The following is an 18,231-nucleotide window of genomic DNA, read 5'->3' as shown; positions in this document are numbered from 1 at the left end:
AGCTGAAAACACACAAGAGTATCAAACTCTTCATTATGTTTTGAACCAACTCTTTCTTCAGCATAAAAAGCTTGACAGTATGGCACAGTAGTGAAATATGCAGCTGCTGTATTTTGTTTATCAGGCCTACAAAGACTCCCAGCCGACATCAAACCCCCTTCTGTACAGAAGTTGCCACAAAGCTTTCCCAGTCGATGTAGTGAGGCATCTGTAAGTATTATTTTAGCGGTTGTTCTGTGTGACATTGTTTGATCTTTTCTTCACTTTAGATTTTCAGGCACTAAACTTAGCTCTGCTATCCGAGTCACAACTGTGACACTGTTATAGCACTACTGCCTCTTCCCCCTTCAACCGGCACCTTTCCTCTCACTGCTCTTCTCCCGCTCCATTTCCCCATACTCCCCCTTTCGTCTGTCTGGATACACTCCTGCATCCAGGTCAGAGAACTAAATTCATGTCGAGAGACATCGTTTCTTCATTTCCTGACACACGTTGCGAGGGAAGCCGACCAGAGCTGCCATACACATGGGGCTGCACATAGACTGCACCCTCCCCAACGGACCCACTGATAACCCTCCTTCCAAACCGCAGCTGAGGAACACTGGCGGCCTGGATATCGTCCAGCCACCAAGGAATAATGAGAACAAAAGCATAATACATGGTCTTCTTTCTCTTTTTACCTACCCCCTTCCCCGTCGTCCTCCACCTCTGTCCTGTGCTTTCACTCGTTCCGTTTCCTTCTTACACTTGCCAGTGTTCTGAATTGGCATTCAGAGGAAGGAGATTGTCAGGGATTTTAAACCATCCTGTATCTCTACACTGATCTTAAGAGAAGCTTGTGTTGACATTGTCCAGGGTCTCCATCGGCATTCTGCTGGGCCTGATAAAGTGTGCCGGAAACAGATTGTCTCAAAAGATAGAACGGGACACTCCACATACAGCCATGCACTCGATTAGATGTTGATTTAGAGGTTTAATGCAGATAAAGTAGCTCTTCACACGCTGCACAAGATGTAAGCCTATACACTGATGTGGAAAATGTTTAATCTGATATTTATCCAGTTAGGAAACACACAGCCTGCCCGTCAGCCAAATGACTGACAGTCGTGTGCGCACATGAATGTATATCAGAGCTTGGGTGGAAAGGAATGCTGAGTGATTTTATTATTTTAGTCTCGTACCTGTGTTAGACCGGTGTTTGATATTTCTAACTCTGCCGCCTCAAGTGTGCAGATTTTAACGAGTAAGCGTGAGATTTCTTCATAATTGATGCCTATGGAAATAAGGCTGCACCTGATAGTTCTGATCATGATCTGGATTGCCGATTCGGTTATTAAAAAGGTCAAGGTGCTGTGTTTGAGTCACTCACTTTGTAACATTCACAGAATGTAGCAAGCGGTCATAAGTGGCGTTTTCTTGAACTCTGCTTTACTTCCATGCATTCAAATTCAATAGCTGTCATGTTAGCAGCCGCTCTAAAACACACAATAACAAGACTGTTTATTCAGGGTTTATAAAAGTAACAATCCTTATGAGAAATAGAAAATATGACATTCAAAAGCTTTATGCAACTAGTCCTCACGTATCATTTTCTAATCATTTTTAATAATTCCATGTTCAGTGCACATGAATGTAATGCAGAGCTCCGGTGGAAATGAGTGCTGAATGATTTTATCAATTCAGTCTTGTCTTGCGCCCATGATTAATCAGTGTTTGATATTTCAACTCTTCTGCTTGGAGTGTCCAGATTTCAATGCGTAAAGTAGAGATTTCTTTATAATTGATGTGTAAATTTGCAAGTATTTTGAAAACTAGGCCTCACATGTCATTTTATAATTCATTCCTTTAATAACTTTGGAATGATTTTTAATAATTCCATGTTTTTCTAAATGTTTTTTTTCTTCTTTTTTTTAGGTGCAGTAATCTTCCTAGATCTTTAATTTCAAATTTTAAGAAAGAAACTTATTGGGAAAGGCATGTTAAAGGGTTTTTGTTTCCACGCTAACCAACTGAGTCCGTTTTGACTGAAGAATCTGATACAAAACTAGAGCTGCTGCAGTAACAAACTGCTGCCTCTCCTCCCAATATTGACACTCTGTTTGTCTGTGTAAATTTTCCAGGTGCTGATTGCTGCCTGATGTGAGACCGAGGATCCTTTCTTGCAACAGTAGATTACAGCATGAGAGCTGATCTGATACTCTGACCAGAAACCACCGGACACAGACCACTGAGGGGTGGGAGAAGACAGACTATTGTGGTGGCGTGGCCATGGATAGAAGGAAAGTTTACGCACTGATGATGCTGTGGGCTATGGCCCACCTCAGCTCTTCGGGTTTCGGGCTCAGGGCCCTGCGAAGGACTACAGGGGGGAGAAAGGGGTCCGCGGGACTGACAGGACAAGATGCCAATGGTGTGCCGCTCAGACGCTCTAAACGAGGATGGATGTGGAACCAGTTCTTTTTGTTGGAGGAGTACATGGGGTCAGACATGCAGTATGTTGGAAAGGTACTGTGAGAATCTTCTTTCATACCTTTTAAATTAAAATGATTAAATATCTGCACTGTCTTACGGACAGCCGTGAAGCACAGCTTCATGTGATCAAACACAAGCCCAAGTCACATCTGCTAATCTGATACAAGACTGAGACAGTTGTTACAGTTATTATGCAGAGGCCAAGCAATACAACGTGATAATGCCTAAAAGACAGAACAAACATCAGAATCGGTTAGCTATGTCCATCCAGTTGATACACAAACTCACCTTTTAAAGCCGTGCAGCCTTTTTGCAATGAAGGAAATAAGATGAAAAACAGCCACAATATGTGTTGACTGGGAAGGAAGTTAAACTTAACACTCCTCTGATTAGAGTGTACCCAGAACATACTTAAAGAAAAATCAAGCATTAAATCCTGCAAATCAGCTAATTTTATTGACCTTCTCCTTCAATTAAACATTTCTAATGGTGTCTTTACAGTGCTGAGTATATCTAACTCTGGCTTCATTCCAGAATAGAAAAATTAAAGAAATGTTGTCAAAGAATCAGGAATGTTTTTTTTCTCATTTTCAAAAATAATGAAACCAAGACACTTGACAGACAAACATTAGTGCTTTTTACGGTGCCACGTCTGCCGTGTAGTAAGTCTGCAGGATGATAGGCTTTGTTAATTGTAAAATGTCGACAACCTAAATTCCAAAATGTCACAATGCTGTGTAAAACGTCAATAAAAACAGAATGAAATTATTTACAAATCTCAAAAACAAACATTTTGCTCAAAGTGGAACACAGAGAACACATAAACACGTACCTTTAGAGACGCAGACTTTTAAGATGAGTGCTGGTAGCAAACTGGAGGGTCTCTCTTTGCTTGAAATATAGATGATATAATGTTCAAAGTTCTCTCAATTTCACGTTCTAAAAATTGCTCCACATTTCGTTCAGCATCTGCCCATCTTTACTTCGGTGAGACTCTGCCTCTCCAAAGTGCTCGTTTTATACCCATTCATGTTACTTTCCTGATGCCAACTACCTTAATGAGTTGCAATGTGTTTCTCCAGCTGTCCTTTTTTAGTACAACTTACTTTTCCCGACTCTTTTGCCCATGTCTCCAGTTTTTTTAAACTTGTTGCTGCCATCAAAAGTCAAGATAAGCTGATATTTTTATCATGAAACTGTTAATGTTTCATTTTGAGCGTTTGTTTTTTTTCTATGTTCTGTTGTGAATAGAATATTTTGTTTATGAGATTTGCAAATCATTGCTTTCTGTTTTCCTTTTTTACATTTTGCGCAGTGTTTCAATCTTTTTGGACCTGGGGCTGTTTGATTTTATGCCGTGCAGTTATCAGTACTAACAGTGAGACAGGCCCATATCATCTATTAGAGCAGCCGAGCCAACACATCCCCCAACGTTTTTCCTATCTCTGACTTAACTTTGTTCAGAATGGATAAAGGGACCACTTTGTAGTTGGTGTTAACCACTCGTTTTAACCACCTATCATAGAAAAGAAAAGAACTGCAGATTATGTACAGAAATCATGAGGAAGAACTCTTTGGACTGTTAAGCTGGTAAGTGATCTGTAAGAAGTGAGATCAGCACAGCAATGACCACTTCATTCATGAAGACATTTGCAGTGAAGACAAAGCATCGGAAATGATAATTTCCCGTCTTCCTCGATGTCCATTGTTTGTTTGATGATCTTCAGTGTTCTTTTTTTTTCTGCTTCCATGAATTCACTCGTGACTGCATTAGTAATCCAACATAAACTTTTCACATGCTCACATTTAAAAAGTAGCTATTTTTGTTTATGCCTCATTATGTGCTTTCTTGTTAATACATATTTCTGATTTCTGCTGGGGGGTACAAGAAGAAGGGCCATGTAATGCTTGCTTTACATGCAGCGGAGCGGAAGTCAAGCTATCGGTCTCCTCTTCCAACATACTGTAATTGAGGAGATTGTGAAGCGGTGTGGCAAGGTCAGGAAGACTGAGGAAGGAAGAAAGACTGTTTTGTGCGAGGAGTTGAATGGGGCTAGTGCTTTGCATTCCTAGCGTGTGTCCACGGAGGACAGAGTTATCCAACCAAATGAGATTCTGCAACATACGTCCTCCCTGAGCGAGGGTTGACTTTCAGTCCTGGACAAAAAGGATTATAGCGCTCACTGTGGAAGAACAAAAAAAAAAAAAAGAAATAAAGAAACTGAGCGAGTGAAGATCAAATGTAAATACAGAGCTTGATCAAACCACTTGCCTTTGGAGAAAAGGTGATTGATGTGCTACTCGTCCTTTTACCCTGTAAAAGGACTAATAGCAAAAGAATGGATTATCTGAGTTTGGTGTACACTTAGAGAGTCAGAGGCCAGACCCTAAGAACTCATCTCCTGAAGACACCATTAAAGCATCAACCTTCAAGCGGCACACTTAATCAGGACTCTCGAGTGCTTGTTGTTTCCCCCAAGTACATGCAGATGGGTGCTTTTCTTTGTCAGCTCACTTCAGTTGTCACATAGGATTGCAGTACGTAGATCTTATCTGAGTGCAATTACTGTTTGTTAATTGCCAGATAAAGTACAAGTGATAAATAAGGACCGAAAGGGAATTAATAACTTTTGATTTGAGCACATGGCTCAACACAACGAACAACCCTCTGCATCTGTATCCTCAGGTAGAGGGCCATGTATCCACAATGTCTGACGGAGGTGGGGGGGGGGGGGGGGGGAACGACAACAAGAAACACAAAAGAAAAGGGCTTTTGTCACTGCGAGTGGCAACCAGAGAACACAGCAAGGAACAATACCCCTTTTTCATATGGTGAAAAAGTTCAAGAAACACAATGACAGGTTATTAGAAAACAAGGGAGCAGCTCTTGACACAGTGAAAGACAGAATGATGAAACTGCACTTGAATTACAACATCTTTCTCTACTAATTTGCAATGCCTCTCCTTTTTTGCCTTTTTACAACAGCTTTGTCGAGTTGTGCAGCGCTAACAGATGAAAATACAGTCTACCTCTTTTACATGCATAACAAAGGCAGTTGGAACAGGGAAGAGTTAAAGGAAACGATGGAGATGAGATCGAAAGCATGAGCTGGTTGGCTGCTAATCTTGCTAATCTTGCTGTATTGGCCAATGATTTTATTGTTTTTTTCCTGTCGCAGAGCAGCAGCACACCACCTCTCATTAGCAGGCGAGCTGCACGCAGGCCTCAGAGGGCCCGAGCTGTCACTGGGGAAAGAAAGTTTTTGTTTATTTCATTATATCTTACTTTACCAAAGGGCACATATCCACAGAAAATGGTTAATGGCCTGTGGTTGAGGAGTGTTTGTGCTGCACTATCATAGCTCATAAAGTATTTACAGCCTCTGATAGGCCCCAGTGGTTCTGGGCCTGGTGGGTAGACTCCTCAACATAGTCCCTAGGAAGTGAGCAACGCTCTCTGCATGCTAACATATAAACACAGGCATGCATGCAAACACCAGCCTCCAGAAATGCGCTAGAACTCAGAAGAAAGACAAGAAAGGTTGATGAGTACAGACATGAAATGCTTCCCAGTTCTGTGTGATTCACTGGTTGATGCAACCTGGGGAAAGGACTCGTGCGTCTCATAGCAGCTGAGTGGAAAGGTGCAGGGATTTGTGTGTTTGTTTAGGGGGGGGTTTATTTATATATTTTTCCTTTTTTGACTGGTGCTCATGCTCCTCATTACCAGCTGCTCACCTTGGCAGCAAGGCAAGGAGCTTGCAATATGGTACAATCCTGGCTGTACCCGCGTCATGGCAACCCCTGTGGTCTCCAGTGGCGACCCGGACTACACATTGGCAGCGTTTGTTGATAAGGCAATGAGTTCCTGCCTGTCACCAGGAGAGGGGGACTTCCATTCAGTTGTGTGGAAGAAAAGGGTGTGATGAGGTCTTGTGGTGACGAGACCTGGCAAACATCTGTCTGACAGCGCTGTCCGAGCGGGATACGCCGACATCTCCACTGCACCTGTAATTATCTCCATGCTATCACCTGCCTACCACTGTTTACCGACGCCTGTTGGCTTTGTCAGGGGGAGTTTACTTAATCATCTCTCATCAACATTTAGGCTTCTTTTCACTGAAGACCACTTCAAATGAGTTTTTCAAATGAGGTGAGGAATACATTTTTTTTAAATCTAAAATAACCCAAAACGGTTCATTCGAGACATAACCCCACAAACCTTCCTTTGTTATATTAAAAAAACAAAACAAATACCACTTTTTTAATTGAGCATTAAATACATTTTTCTTGATTACTAAGTATTTATTGTCATGTTCTTTTCTTTTTTCTTTCTACACTGGGTCTGTGTGTTGTAGTTATGAATAGTCCCTGTCTTCCCTGCAGCAGACAGCAGTAAAGTACTCTCTGTTTGAATCAAAAGCTTTCCCAACAGGCGAGCTAAAGCAAAAAAACACCCTGACTGGTGTCACCATTGAAGTGAATTTACACCATGTCACTTCTACAACAGATAGTTACACAGAGTGGGTCTGCATGAGTCTGTTGCCAAGTGGAGGTGCAACCCGGAACGTTATGGAACGCAAAACGGCTGGTGTTGCTACATGAATAACTTGCACTGGAGAAAGTGTAAACAACTGTTTGGTGCAGAAGTGATGCTGTAAACCTATCCACAATGTAGCTCCGGTTTGAACCGCCACAAGATTTCTTTTAGGTTTGAGTTGTTTTAGATGGAAAAAATGGTGCTTTTTTTGGAGGCCCTGTTTTGAATTTGAAGAAAAATGCTTAAACAACTTGTAAAGTATTTTTTTTTTAAAGTTCCTGCTTTTCTCAAATAGTTTCTGTAAAATAAACCATCCGGCTTGTCAGGTTACGCCTCTGCCAATGAAGCCTGAGCCTGGTTGCTACATTTAAATAGTCCTTAATAGCATGCACTGTCATTGGGAGCCGTCAATAGACTCTCCGTCCAAAGACAATAAAGAATGAAAATACCAGCTGCCGGCAAGTGTATCTGCAGAGAAATGCACCGCAACACACTTTCTGGTAGATCACAGAACATAAAAGGAATCCGTTTTGCATTAGCCTACATTTGTTTTAGAAATGTTCTCCTTCGGCTGCCTTTGTTACGCCCTGGCTCGAAGGATGTAACTTAAAGAGGCTCACAACTTGTCCAACTTAAAAGGGGATTTATTTAAACAACCAAAAAACATAGAAGGAATCTGGAGAAGCAGTGCTCAGGTCATCATGTTGGAGTATGAGTGGGGAGAGAGAGAGAGTGGCTAGGCTGGCCTTCTATCCTCTTCCAGGTGATGGTGAAGCAGTACGGAAAGCTCAGAGAGACACAAAAGCACAGGGCATAACAGCCTTCATAAACATCATATGTTTGTGTAGTTATGGCCGTAGCATTTTCATTAGCAGCTGCAACCCTGCAACCAATACAGTTCATTAAAATACAAATACAAGCTGGAAATTGCACATGACACAAAAGATGCCAAATGTCCACAAAATATAAATCTGACATTTCATCTTCCAGTCTCAGCAGTTCTGACTGCACATCTCAAGTTTACACATCAGCAGTCATTTGTTGGGCTATTTTTGTGCACAGTCTGAGGCTACCATCTGGCTATGTAGAAGGCAGCCAGTTCTCAACAGGCCAGGACACAAGGCCTTAAAGGCTAACTGGCTAATTGCCCTGAGCAGCCTGTTTCCAGTGCCATCTTTTTGGCCGAACTATAGCACAAATGGTGGCCGGATTGAGTCTGCACTAACATTTGCTGCACTTGAAGCTGATTAATTTCACAAACAAAGACAGCTCCCTCATAAGTCAGCACGCACAGATGTCTGATGAGCACCACTTCATTTCTCAGCCCACTTCAAACTGGAGGATGAAGCATGTAGGAAGAAAAATAAATATTTTCCACAGTAAAAGAATGCGAACTGGTGGAAATGGTAGTCCTTGAAGTCTTATTTTCTAAGAATGTAGAGACATCTTTCAAATGCAAATTAAGTTGTTTCTCAAGTCAAGTTTTATATATTTTTTTGATGTGTCTGAATTGTTGCAACTTCATATTAATTGTATGTCAACATACAAAAAGTCATTTTATAAAATTCTTGTAGAATTGTTGGCTCTCTTTTTAAGGAAAATATTGAGGTAATGTGCTCATTTGCCATTTTGCAGAGATTTACATGAGAAGGTTAGCCACCTTCTCATGGGTGTAAATATCAAGCTGATTAGGCCAGCAAAAAAGTTCAGGAAAAAAAAGCATCGGTTTGCGAGACGCGTTCTAAAGGTAGCAAAATCCACTGATCAGAAACTCTATTTTTCACACGAATATTAGAAGGGCTTCTAATATTCTAACAATCTTCTCATCTGTCTCTAGTTAAGAACATAGTTAAATACTGTTCCCTAAATATTCCTCTTTTCTCTTTTAGGAAGCAAGGGTTTTAGACAGAGCGACATGATGAGAAGGTGTTTTCTTTCTAATGTCCCCTTCTTTCTTAAAAAGACCAAAAGTCCAGTGCTAATGGATAAAACGTCATGCTCTCTGCCTTTTTTTACAATTTGGTACCATAGGAGGGTAGAGGAGAAAAGGCAAGCTATTGATGTGGCAGAGCTTCGTGGTGACCATACTGAATGCACATGTGGCTTTCTGCTCTCCCCCTGTGACAGTTTAATTGTATTTTCAATATAAATTGATCAAAGGGCCATTGTGAATGCACGTTGGGCTGCCACATTGATTTCTAGGAGAGTTTTATTTTTTTTCTTCTTCCCTTCCCTTCTCTTAATTCGAGTAGAAGGGCAGCAGTAAATTCTTCTCACCAGCTCAGTGGGCAGCTTGGAGGGACGGGGTCACAGCAGCAGACGCTGGAGCACGATACTCTAAACTGACTCGTAATATCCTTAATGTGGCTGAGGAGGAACTCTTCAGAGCTACAAGATGTGTTTCCATAGAAATGACAGTCGACACAGTGCATGTTACACTGTCTACCTCACATCTCAGGCCAAAGGAGAAAGCTTGACGGTTTTTAACTGGATAGTCGTGGAGAAAGAGAGAGGCAGCTAGATAGACAATCATAGAAAAAGACACTGCAGCTATAACAGCAGGAGAAGGATAATAATGTTGAAGTGGATTGTTTGGAAGGACAACAGAAAACAAAATCCTGCTTAATATTCTCCAGTCTTGACCAGAATTCAAGTGGATGAATGAAACAAGGTCCTAAACCAAACACACTAAAATTCTGCAACACACTCGACTGTCCTGGTTAGACAGACAGACAGAGAAAGGAATGAAAACAGTCATTTTTTTACCAGCATTTGAGCAGGCGAACAAAACAGTGTTGAAGATGCTAATCCACAAAGCTGTTGGTCTCACATGTGCCAGCCTGATAAAACTGCATGAATTAGTAAAGCTTCCAAGCACCTGGGATGAAAAGCTTTTTAATATATGATGAGAGGGGGAGACTTTGCAGTGTGCTCCCATGTGAACCTGTCGCAACGCACAATATCCCCCTCTCGGTCTGTCCACCGGCACAGCCAAGACCCTCTGCAGACGTGACAGTTCCCACTCGAAGGGAAAAAGCGGCCGAATCAACATGCTGGCTCAATCAGGCTAACGGGGTGTATATAACTCAGAATTACAACCACTCATTGAGTTTAACATTCAAATGCAGTTTACACTTCATGTATTTGCCCTCGTCTGCAAACGTGCTCCCCTTTTTGCCTTTTCCTCCCCCCTGCAATCGTTACCTTGGCCTTGGATATGAGAGGGAAAGGGGGAAACGAAGCGGGCAGGGAGGCAGTGGGAGGGGAAAAGACTGGACAAGCGTTTGATGAGTTCTCGGAGATAAATATGTTGGTGGGATTTGTCGGTGGAATTAAAATGTCAGAGGATGCTAAGCTGCTGTACATGCAGAGGGAAAAAAATTAAACAGGAGCTCGAGAGGGATAGAGCAAATAATAACGAGAAGCTCCAGAGACAAGTGGACTCTCGGGGGTCTTCTGGCATGTTGCTGATCCATCAGGGATTGGCAGGCAGCTGACGTGTGCTCACTCATGCTGGTTCCTTGCAGACCTCGACCCACCGGCGTTCTGTTTTACAGCGGTGTGAAAATGCCAGCATGGCCCCACGGTAGAAAGCGTGACAACATGCATGTAAGAATAGCAGCCAATGCAACATTTAAAAAGCTCCGGCTCTGCTTCTTGGCAGGACGCAGATTTAGCAGAGACGAGGTGAAACCACAAGCGTGCGCCATGGTAATGCACTGACAGTTTACTAAAGATGAATCTGTTAAATGACACCAAACACACTTACCAAAGCTGTCAATGTTTGTTTGCCAAGGCCCAGATTGGTCAAATCACTGATATGTGGGCTGTGTGGAAAACTGTGACTCTGCTTTGATGTGATTTTGTTGGCATCTTTTTCATCGCAGGGATGTGTTTTGGCACTCCACCTCTCAGAGATCACCTGTCAGAAAAGCAGTGCTGATGTTCTCCTTTTTCTCTTGGACTTTTAGTGAACACAAATTTTCTCTCTAGTATAGTCGTTTCTGCTCATGAAAGCAATTAGATTTTCCGCTGGAAATATCAAGCTGTCGCAAGTGTGAAAGCTCTCGTGAACCAGAGTTTGAATCACTGTTGTGCTTTAACAGTTAGCGATAGAGAGCAGCAAAGTGGAAATTTATTAAAATGAGAATAACAGTAACTGCCGCCTGTTGTTCTGAAGCCTCAGGGAACCAAATGATCTTCTTTTGAATTTCTTTGCAGCTTCACTCGGATGGAGACCGAGGAGATGGCAGCGTGAAGTACGTCCTCACCGGGGAGGGAGCGGGGACCCTCTTCAGGATCGATGAGAACTCGGGGGATATCCACGCCACCAAGAGGCTGGACAGAGAGGAGAAGGCCTACTACATCCTCCACGCCAAAGCAGTCAACCGCTTCACCAACGAAGCGCTGGAGGGCGAGTCCGAGTTCATCATTAAGATCCACGACATCAACGACAATGAGCCACGCTTCACCAAGGACCCCTACATGGCCAGTGTGCCTGAAATGTCTGACATCGGTACGTTTCTGCCAGAAGTTCTGCACGCTGCCAGGATTTCACCACAGCACTGCACTGCTGCTCTAAGCATGTAAAACATTTATTGATCAAACACGAGACAGTTTGACACCAGTGAAGGTTTGTTCTCGTGTGTGTGAGAAGCTGAATTAAAAGGATTATGCTTCAAATAGAATAGAGATGTCATAAAACATCAGCCTTACTGCATCAATAAGATATTATCAATCACAATCATAATTTAAGCTTAACGAAGAGAGCCCGACTAATTAAATGAGATACTTGGAGCCGTTTCATGACCAGAATATACAAGTGTTTCTGTAACCATCACAGCACTGGTGCAGATAATCTGTTAAACACAGCATTGTAGTTTATTAAAACAGTATTCAACTTAATTACCACCACCATTGTCATGTGTGTTATCACAGTGAATAATTGTGACTTCTATTTCTGCAGTGTCAGTTCCTGAGACTGCACAGTGTGTTACTATTCAGCACGAAATTAAACTTTAATACTCTGTGCAAGGCTCCTAATCAATACTTGCATGAAAACGTGGGGTGAGCTCTCGGCTCTGCTGCTTCTAAGGGACACTGGTCTTGTAGGCCAGACATGTGACAGAGTTGTCATTCGGTTCAGCAACCTCGAGAGAGAGAGGGCCAGCACTTATCTAAGGGCAGCATGGGTCCCCATGGCAACAGCCGAGGTGTGATGTCACTGCTTGCCAGGGCATGTGTTCACGAGTGACTGCGCAGAGACACTGCTGCTTTAAATATGACATACACTTTAAGTTTGAATGGTCTCACAGCTCAGCTGGACTCTCAGAGAGGAATGACTTGGACGCACTTTTCTTACGACAACTGAGTGATTACAGTATGCACACACAAAAAAGTAAGTAAATCAGCGATTACTCCTGACTTGTTTGTCAGAAACTTCGTTTCTGAAAAGCTTAAAGTCGTCCATCGGATGGCTGATGTGGATCAGTGATATTTTCTAAAAGCCGCCACGTCAGAAAAGCCTCTTTGAGTCTAATTCCCTAGTTAAAGGTATTAGCGATCAAGGTTGGGTGAATTCTCTCAAGAATCCTCCCGAACTGTCACTTACACCAAATCAGACAGCCTCTGTCTTTTTCTGTCTGCTCTTTGGTGCCTCAGTGTTTCTCTTCTACTCCCTTCATCCATACAGATGACATCAATTCTAAAGGAGGAAAACTCTCCTCTCATCCCACACAGATCTCAACTGACATCAAATTAGAGACATTTCACGAGGTCGCTATCCTGTTGAATTGCACAATTCTATATTTATACCACTTTGCCATTAAATATTTCTACTCAATTAATTTTCCTCTGCATGTAATGAGGCAACACTTGGCCCCGCAAGGCGCCATTTGGGAGGTAGCACTTGGCTAACCGTTTTCTTTTGTTCTACTGAAATAGAGCTCCAACTTCTCTGGAAGACAAAATGGATCACAATCGTTCAGATATTTGGCTTCTCAGACACTCTAGATCTGTGGATACGCTAATAGGCTTCCTGGGGCTTTGAAAAAGCCAGCATGCATGCTTAGAGCGATATATTTAGAAAAATACATTAGAACTTATCGATTACCTGTGAAAGTCAATCATGTGTGAGGATATAAGTGGCCATGGAGTAAAGATTGCTTTGGGTAATGCAAAGAGATAGAAACGATCAGTCACATTCTGCACAAGCCTGATTAAAAGAGGATCCGACACCTCATCAGAAGGTGCACCAGCTTAACCAATTATCCAGCAGGCAATTTTTCAGCCGTATTGAGGAGTTGATCTAAATCATTGTCATGAATCTCCTTCCCCCAGGCGCCTCTGTAATTCAGGTGACAGCCACAGACGCAGACGACGCCACATACGGGAACAGTGCCAGAGTTGTGTACAGCATCCTGGAGGGCCAGCCGTACTTCTCCGTGGACCCGGACACTGGTCAGTATGAACCCAAATGACAAACTTACTCGTATATTTTGTTTTTCTGCCTCATTGCGGCTGCTTTTCCTGTAAAAAGGCAAAAAGAAAAATCTCCATAAATGGGTCCTAAAAGAAGTGGGACACTCTGACCATACAGCATGAATATTTAAACTTGTGTCCAAAAGAAACCAAAAGTTTGTCTTACAGAAATAACACTGGCTTTATACTTATTTTTATTACTTTATTCATGAAAATATAATGCTCAAAATTCAACTGCAGACTTATTCAGACGTAGATGAAATGTATGTGTCTGAAACTTCACAAGCAGTCATCAGTTCAATCCCGCAGAGTGGAGGGTTCCTTTGTGGAGTCAACATTTTATTTCACTTAAATTTAGTTCTAATACAAATACTTATTTCTCCTCCCTATGTGGCTTTATTTGTCAGCAAGCTGATATGCTAGACGACAAGCAAGCATATTAGCTTGCTGACGAATGATTCCAGGGTTTGCAGTTGTAAATCAAGGTTTGTCACCCTGTGAAATAAACTCTCAGAATGCTAACGTTGTGCATGTGAAGAGAAGAATAGCATTTATATTTAAAAGATTGGATTCATCTACACATTACTTAACCATGCATTCACAGTAAAAACAACCTTTTTGTAAAGGAACATAACTCAGAAATAAATTAGCATATGTGTCGTGGGATTTTACACAATGCAAACACAACAGAAAACGTACCAAAATTGAAAAAAATCGAATGAGCAAATTAATTTCCACATTTGTGTGTGTTCTTATGCAAATGAACCAAAAGTCCATTCATTCCTTTGGCAATCCCCATAATCTCCAATATGTGTGAAACTCCATCTGCCAATTTGCTACATCTTTACAAAATCTGTTACAAAATGGCCACCAGGCAGACCAACATCTTTTAGCTTACTATTAGTGTTTCTGTGGTTCCTCGCATATTCTATAAAAGTGGACAGGAACACTGCTAAAATTTGCATTTTCATTGCTGCTGTGAACTTTTCTTTCTTCTGAAAAGAAATACAATTTGTACCTCGCACTGGGAGGTACGGTCCGTATATCATACAGAATTACAGACCAAACACACGTATGTTGAAACACAACATTACTCTAACAAACTCGTCCACGTGTATGCTTTGACATTCTATTTATTGTTCAGGACCTGCAGCAGCATTTAAGAAATCTGCTGTGTGATTGGACAGTTTGACTTGTAGTCTAGTTGTCACCGTCAAATCAGTCAAAATCTGTTTTTCAGAGTAGTGAGGTTTTATTGCCGTTTTGCATTTAAAAGATGTAAATAAGAATAGGGGAATGGAAATTCTATGAATATTAAAAAAATACAAAAAAGCATAGCATGTGGAAAAAGAGAAAGCAACTCCTAGAGTTGGTTTTTGCTGTTTCAAAAAAAGAGACTCAACATGCATTTGCTGGGATTGAGACAACTTTGTGAATAGTGTTTGACCTGGCAAAGATTGAAGTGATATTAGCCGCCAGCTTCTTTCCGGTCTGAGCCGGCAAACAATAAAATCCCATGAACGGCCAGCATCTTCCCACATATGACAAGGGGTCTTGAATATTTTTCCAAATCTTCACCACGGTTGGTGTTTTATTCCTGCTTGAGGTTCGTTTCCACCTAGGACAACTACTTCTGCTGAATTACAGTCCACAATCGCTTATACCGCTACTCTCTGTCGACACTATGCCAAAGCAGATGTAATACATGTTTGTTTTTCTCAACATTTCAAAAGATTTCTTGAGATTTTGTCACTAGTGAATGGAAACCTGGCAAACGTGGATAGGGAAGTCAGCGAGAATCTGCTTTTTATCTGTGAATTAAAGGGAGAGTTCGCCTCTTTTGACATGAAGCTGTATGAAATCACATATTAGCAATATCATTTGTGAACATTTTCTTACCCCCTGCTGCGTCCTGTGAGCCGAGTTCCAGCCTCGTTTTGGCGTTGACGAAGGCAGTCCGGCTAGTTGGCTGGGGTCCCGAAAATAAAGCGTTTTGCTTCTCAAAAGAGGCGAACTATCCCTTTAAGGGAACTGATGCTTACAAAAGTACCGATATTTTCTCAGTGTCTTTGTCTTGACGACCCAACTTTTTTTTCACACGCACAACCTCAAGTTTCTCAGGCAGACTTATGGTCAAGATGACAATGCTTGATTTACAACAACAGACTATGAAATTCTTGAGCAAGAATTTACAAGCTCAATATCTCACTGAATTTGAGCCTACACAGGCACAGCGGCCATGAGAGATGCAACTTTTTCTCTAACATGCACAGCTCCCCGCTCGTATCCTTTTGCACTAATAATTCTACAGAAGTTGCACTGTCCACCTACAAATGTGACCCGCAGCTTAACAGAGCAACTCTGCTCATTGTGGAAAAACAACAAAACAGAAATAGAGGAGGCGAGCTGATTGAGAGCTGGTCTGTTAGGAAAGCAAATTAGAACAATTCCTCACAAGAAAGTTCCTGCAGCGAATTTTCCTTCAGCAAACACAACCCCACCTGACTCCTCTTGCTGGCTGGCAGGCAGAGAGGGATTTGAAGTACACAACCTTAAAAATCTACTTTTAATAATGTGCTTTGAAACACATCCCGCTTGGGTCTTTTTTATTAATATATGAATAGTTTTTGCTTAAACAAAAGGGGGGGGGAAGCCATTTGCAGATTAGTGAGGGGATTAACAGTAATATGGTTTATCCCACATGTGGAATGTAAGCTGACATCCCCTCTTACACAAAGACATGCCTGGACATCACATTATAAGCAGGATTAGTTTCTTCTCTCCTCCTCTTGTGTGTGGATCGTAGTCATTAAGCAATAACAAAGGTAGACACAGGGAGTGTGCTGTCTTGTAAAGCTGCCGTACATTTGTTTTCTTGGTTTGCAACACAACCTAAACGATTGCTGCTCTTAACAGTGTGTTGCCCACGAGATAAATTGCCCATTGTTAGGAGGTGGAGAATAGGAGGTTTCGTTGTGGCTGCATTTCTTTTTTATCCGTGTTATGTATGGGAAGAAGAAAAGAGTTTAAAGCAGCGTAGGCCAGTCTGATGTGAACCTGAGTGATGTGCCATGTCAATCTCTCCTTCTTCCTCATTGTTTGATGTGCAGTGAATCATCTATTCGAGCTGGAGCGTGCTGAAGTTTGCCAAAGCGCTTTATTTAGGGTGAAATTTCTTTACTCTATGCCTGTCTGCCCATCTATTCCCACCTGCTTCTCTGCTATGATGCTTCAAATTAAAACGTGTAATAGCGGACAGGATTTAAGAGCCGACTCTGATAGGAGATGAAGCGCACCTTTCTGAATGTGCTGCCAATTACCACTTCACTATGTCCCGACTCCAAACTAGAGATCTGATGTGTCAAGAAGAGGTAAGCAACTGCACAGCACTTGAAAGGCCTGAACATTAACTTAATACCAAAGAGAAAATAAATGATGCTGAATGAATTTGGAGGCACACTTAGAGAATTAAAGGAGTAGGCTGTGGTCTTGGTGTGCAGGTCTTTAGCTCCTCTTTCCAGCTAAATCATGAGAACACAGACACTAAAATGCCATCCTGGGTGGCTGTTGAGCTCCACGCTGCTGTGCATACCGAACCCAAGCGCTGACCTTTCTGTAACAAAATGGTTTCTGGTGGTTTAATCATCTGGCCTGTAGATGCACAAGTATAAAAAAGGACTTTATATAAATACAACTCAGCTCATACAGACCGTTTCTACACAGAACAGTACTATTTTTATTCAGAAACATGCCAAGCTGCTTCCACCTGTGGAGGCAGTTTGTTATTTTTATGGTAAATTGATTTTCTGAGAGGTGTATTTCCAGTAAAGTTGTCAGAACAGGAGGTCTGTTTTTGCTTTACATATCCATGGTTAGAAAACCGATGCATAAAAAGCTGAATTCCCTCAAACTATCGGGAAACCAAGGCTTGTCCACAATTACTTTTATAGGACCCTTGGGTCATGAATTCATTATTCTTTTATCTCAAGATAACAAAGCTGGTTTTTGCATGATAACAAGTTCATTTATCTCGTTGAGAAATCAGCCCTTTTGTTTGTCTCAAGATCAAGACGTACAATAACCTGCTGTCATGAGAAAACAAGTTTCAGTTTCTCAAGATCACAAACTGACTGCTTGAAAATGAATGATTCCTGTTTTAACACCTAATTTCACTGTTCATTATCGCTGTCAAGACAGTTGGGGGGGATCTGTAAGATTAAGCGAAGGCATGCGTGTATTTCTGGTTGCTGCGCCGAGTTTAGTAAATGTCTGTTCTTGAAAACAGACAGTGGTGATATTGGGCTCTGATAGAAATTTGACCAACTCCGCTATGCTTCAGCGAGCAGCTACCCTTCAGGCCATCCCACTGTTTGCGGTGATGGAAAAACAAACGGGAAAAGACTGCTTCTCAGATTATTCGGATCGCGACTTTCCTCCAAAGGTGGCTTCACTCACTGGTTTACTTCATTTTGATGGCAAAGTAGCAAACATAACATCAGCATAATTCATATTTTTAAGTTATCAGGGCAAACAGGTCAAGCTGATACAACTGTGCCCACTGCTGGATCACAAGGCTCACTACTTCCAACGGTCTGATGCATCTGTCTGTACCCAGCCTGTGGTCTAAGGAACTTGAATACTGTAGTTTATTTTTTTTAAAACGAGGCACTGACATTCACATTTTTCCAGAATCCAGTGAATGTTTGAAGTTCAAAGAAAACGTAACAGCTCTTTTGCCT

General features: G+C 41.8%; 1 protein-coding gene across 1 annotated transcript in view; it reads left to right on the top strand.

The window, feature by feature from the left end:
* LOC142369819 (cadherin-6-like) overlaps positions 1-18,231 on the top strand; it is a 61,620-nt gene that overhangs the window by 19,667 nt on the left and 23,722 nt on the right. The window contains exons 2-4 of the mRNA XM_075452219.1: positions 2,121-2,505; positions 11,234-11,528; positions 13,352-13,471. Coding sequence (XP_075308334.1) covers positions 2,269-2,505; positions 11,234-11,528; positions 13,352-13,471 — 652 coding nt within the window. The 5' untranslated portion in view covers positions 2,121-2,268. The remainder of the gene's footprint in view (positions 1-2,120; positions 2,506-11,233; positions 11,529-13,351; positions 13,472-18,231) is intronic.

This window comes from Odontesthes bonariensis, chromosome 20, assembly GCF_027942865.1.
Source record: "Odontesthes bonariensis isolate fOdoBon6 chromosome 20, fOdoBon6.hap1, whole genome shotgun sequence".
NCBI classification, from domain to species: domain Eukaryota; kingdom Metazoa; phylum Chordata; class Actinopteri; order Atheriniformes; family Atherinopsidae; genus Odontesthes; species Odontesthes bonariensis.
The sequence above is the reverse complement of the archived record's forward strand: the minus strand, read 5'-3'. Positions and strand labels throughout refer to the sequence as shown.